This window comes from Danio aesculapii, chromosome 7 (genome assembly GCF_903798145.1).
Source record: "Danio aesculapii chromosome 7, fDanAes4.1, whole genome shotgun sequence".
Lineage (NCBI taxonomy): Eukaryota > Metazoa > Chordata > Actinopteri > Cypriniformes > Danionidae > Danio > Danio aesculapii.
The window spans coordinates 56,342,266-56,344,082 of record NC_079441.1 but is presented as its reverse complement, the minus strand read 5'-3'; the positions used below and the strand labels follow the sequence as shown (position 1 = coordinate 56,344,082).

The following is a 1,817-nucleotide window of genomic DNA, read 5'->3' as shown; positions in this document are numbered from 1 at the left end:
AAAAACCATGACCACAGAACTGTGAAACGAACCAATGATTTCGTGAACCGTTCCACCACTAGTTACAAGTGTAGTTTAAGTCTGACATATGACGGGATATTCCGTTTTGGGCAAAATACCCGGTCCCTCATTTAAGGATGATTTAGTGTTTTCCGTTTAATCTTACTTTGCCCTACTATCACATTGGTATTTCAGTTTCAGCACCACCATGTATTTGGAAAGAGCACATCATTGTCTAGTTTGCAATATGAATCAAACGGTCAACTGCTGTTTCATGGTGGCCTATATAAATAGACTGGTCTCACTATCTGCGCGAGGAGCAAACTGTATTGAGAAAGTATTTAAAAGAACAAAGGTAAATAAGCAAGCAAACATTTACATTAACACATCAAGGGGGGGGGGGGGGGACAAGGTTGGGGGTAAACAGGACTGCCCCTAGGGAAAAAAACTACTGGCCCCAGAAATGTAGGCTATTTTATATAGAAAAGAACACAGTCGCAACAAATACTTAAAGCTAAACAAATATATACATAAATAAGCAACAAACTACATTGAAATGGCTGTCACAAAAGTATACCGCAGGGATGTTTATTTTATCCATGTAACTTCACAGTGTTGAGCGTACAGGTTGTCACCAGCCTCCTTCCAACCTACTACGTTCAAGGACATTTCCTGTCGTTGCTTCGGAAAATTAAAAAGCTATGTCAATCAAAAGTTTCAAACAACGCTTCAATTGCTTTTACTGTTTAGATTTGAAAAACATTATTTTACATTTACATTTCTCATTTGAGTTTCAAACATTTCAAACAAAGAATACATTTTAGGAGCTATTGGCCTATAATTGTCTGAATAATCTGAACCGAACTCACCTCCATGGCTGTTGACAGTTGCGCTCCAGGACGAGATCGTTGAACACAGCAACACACTTAAAACAAATAGACCAGTAACTGAATTCATGTTCCAACAGCCCGAACCGCTCTTCTGCTAGTTCGAGAGTCCTTTATTTCCAGTCTCAGCTCCAGGTCATTATAACAAAAAAGGTTGTATACTTGACTCCGCGCAGTGAAGATATGTAAGTTCATATAAAGGTGTTTACTAAATTAATATCAGCATATTCTTGTAATCCACATAGAACAGAAATGCAAAACATCCACGGTGTTTTTTTTTATCTTGAAATATTCACCAGCGCGATTCAACACATCGCACAATATGGGAGATACAATATCGACGTACTTCCGTGAAGATGTTAAACTTTCCTGAAGTTAAATCCAATGTGCAAGTCATTTGCAAGCTTGAAGCTAAAGAAGCGCGTGTAGCCTGGGTTCAAATCCTGAAACCGGTGCACTGGCTGAACACAAATTCAATTGTCCCGTATGACTACTTTATATTCCCGTCGGAGTAAACGATATGTAATAGGTCCAGTAAGGGATATTAAAAATATACAGTAGAAAGCCAAACGTACCACTAAGAGAAAGAAAAGCAAAAGCGCGAATTTGTTTTCCAGCCGTCTCAGTAATCTCCATCAGGCAACCAGAATCCAGTCAAGTCCTGGTGTGCCCCGCCCCGTGTTCTACGTCACAACAACAGGTAAAGCGTCTAGCTCAAAGGAATTGCGAGGAATGGAATGAAAGTTGTATATGTAACAATAATTTCCATTAATTCTTCTAACTTTGAGACATAAATAGTCTATTAATATATAGGTGTAGCCTATCTATACCTATTTATGTTTACAACAATCTGTTGTCAAATGATAGGCTATCAAATCAAAAATGCATTCAATACAATTCATTTCAAATTTGTATTTAATTGCAGGTACT

The 1,817-nt window shown here is 38.1% G+C and overlaps 1 protein-coding gene across 3 annotated transcripts in view; it reads right to left on the bottom strand.

The window, feature by feature from the left end:
* The window catches only part of sema4f (sema domain, immunoglobulin domain (Ig), transmembrane domain (TM) and short cytoplasmic domain, (semaphorin) 4F), a 142,445-nt gene extending 140,900 nt beyond the window's left edge, over positions 1–1,545 (bottom strand). For all 3 annotated transcript variants that reach the window (XM_056462229.1, XM_056462231.1, XM_056462230.1), the window contains exon 1: positions 870–1,545. In XM_056462229.1, coding sequence (XP_056318204.1) covers positions 870–957 — 88 coding nt within the window. In that variant the 5' untranslated portion in view covers positions 958–1,545. The remainder of the gene's footprint in view (positions 1–869) is intronic.
* Positions 1,546–1,817: the final 272 nt, after the last annotated feature.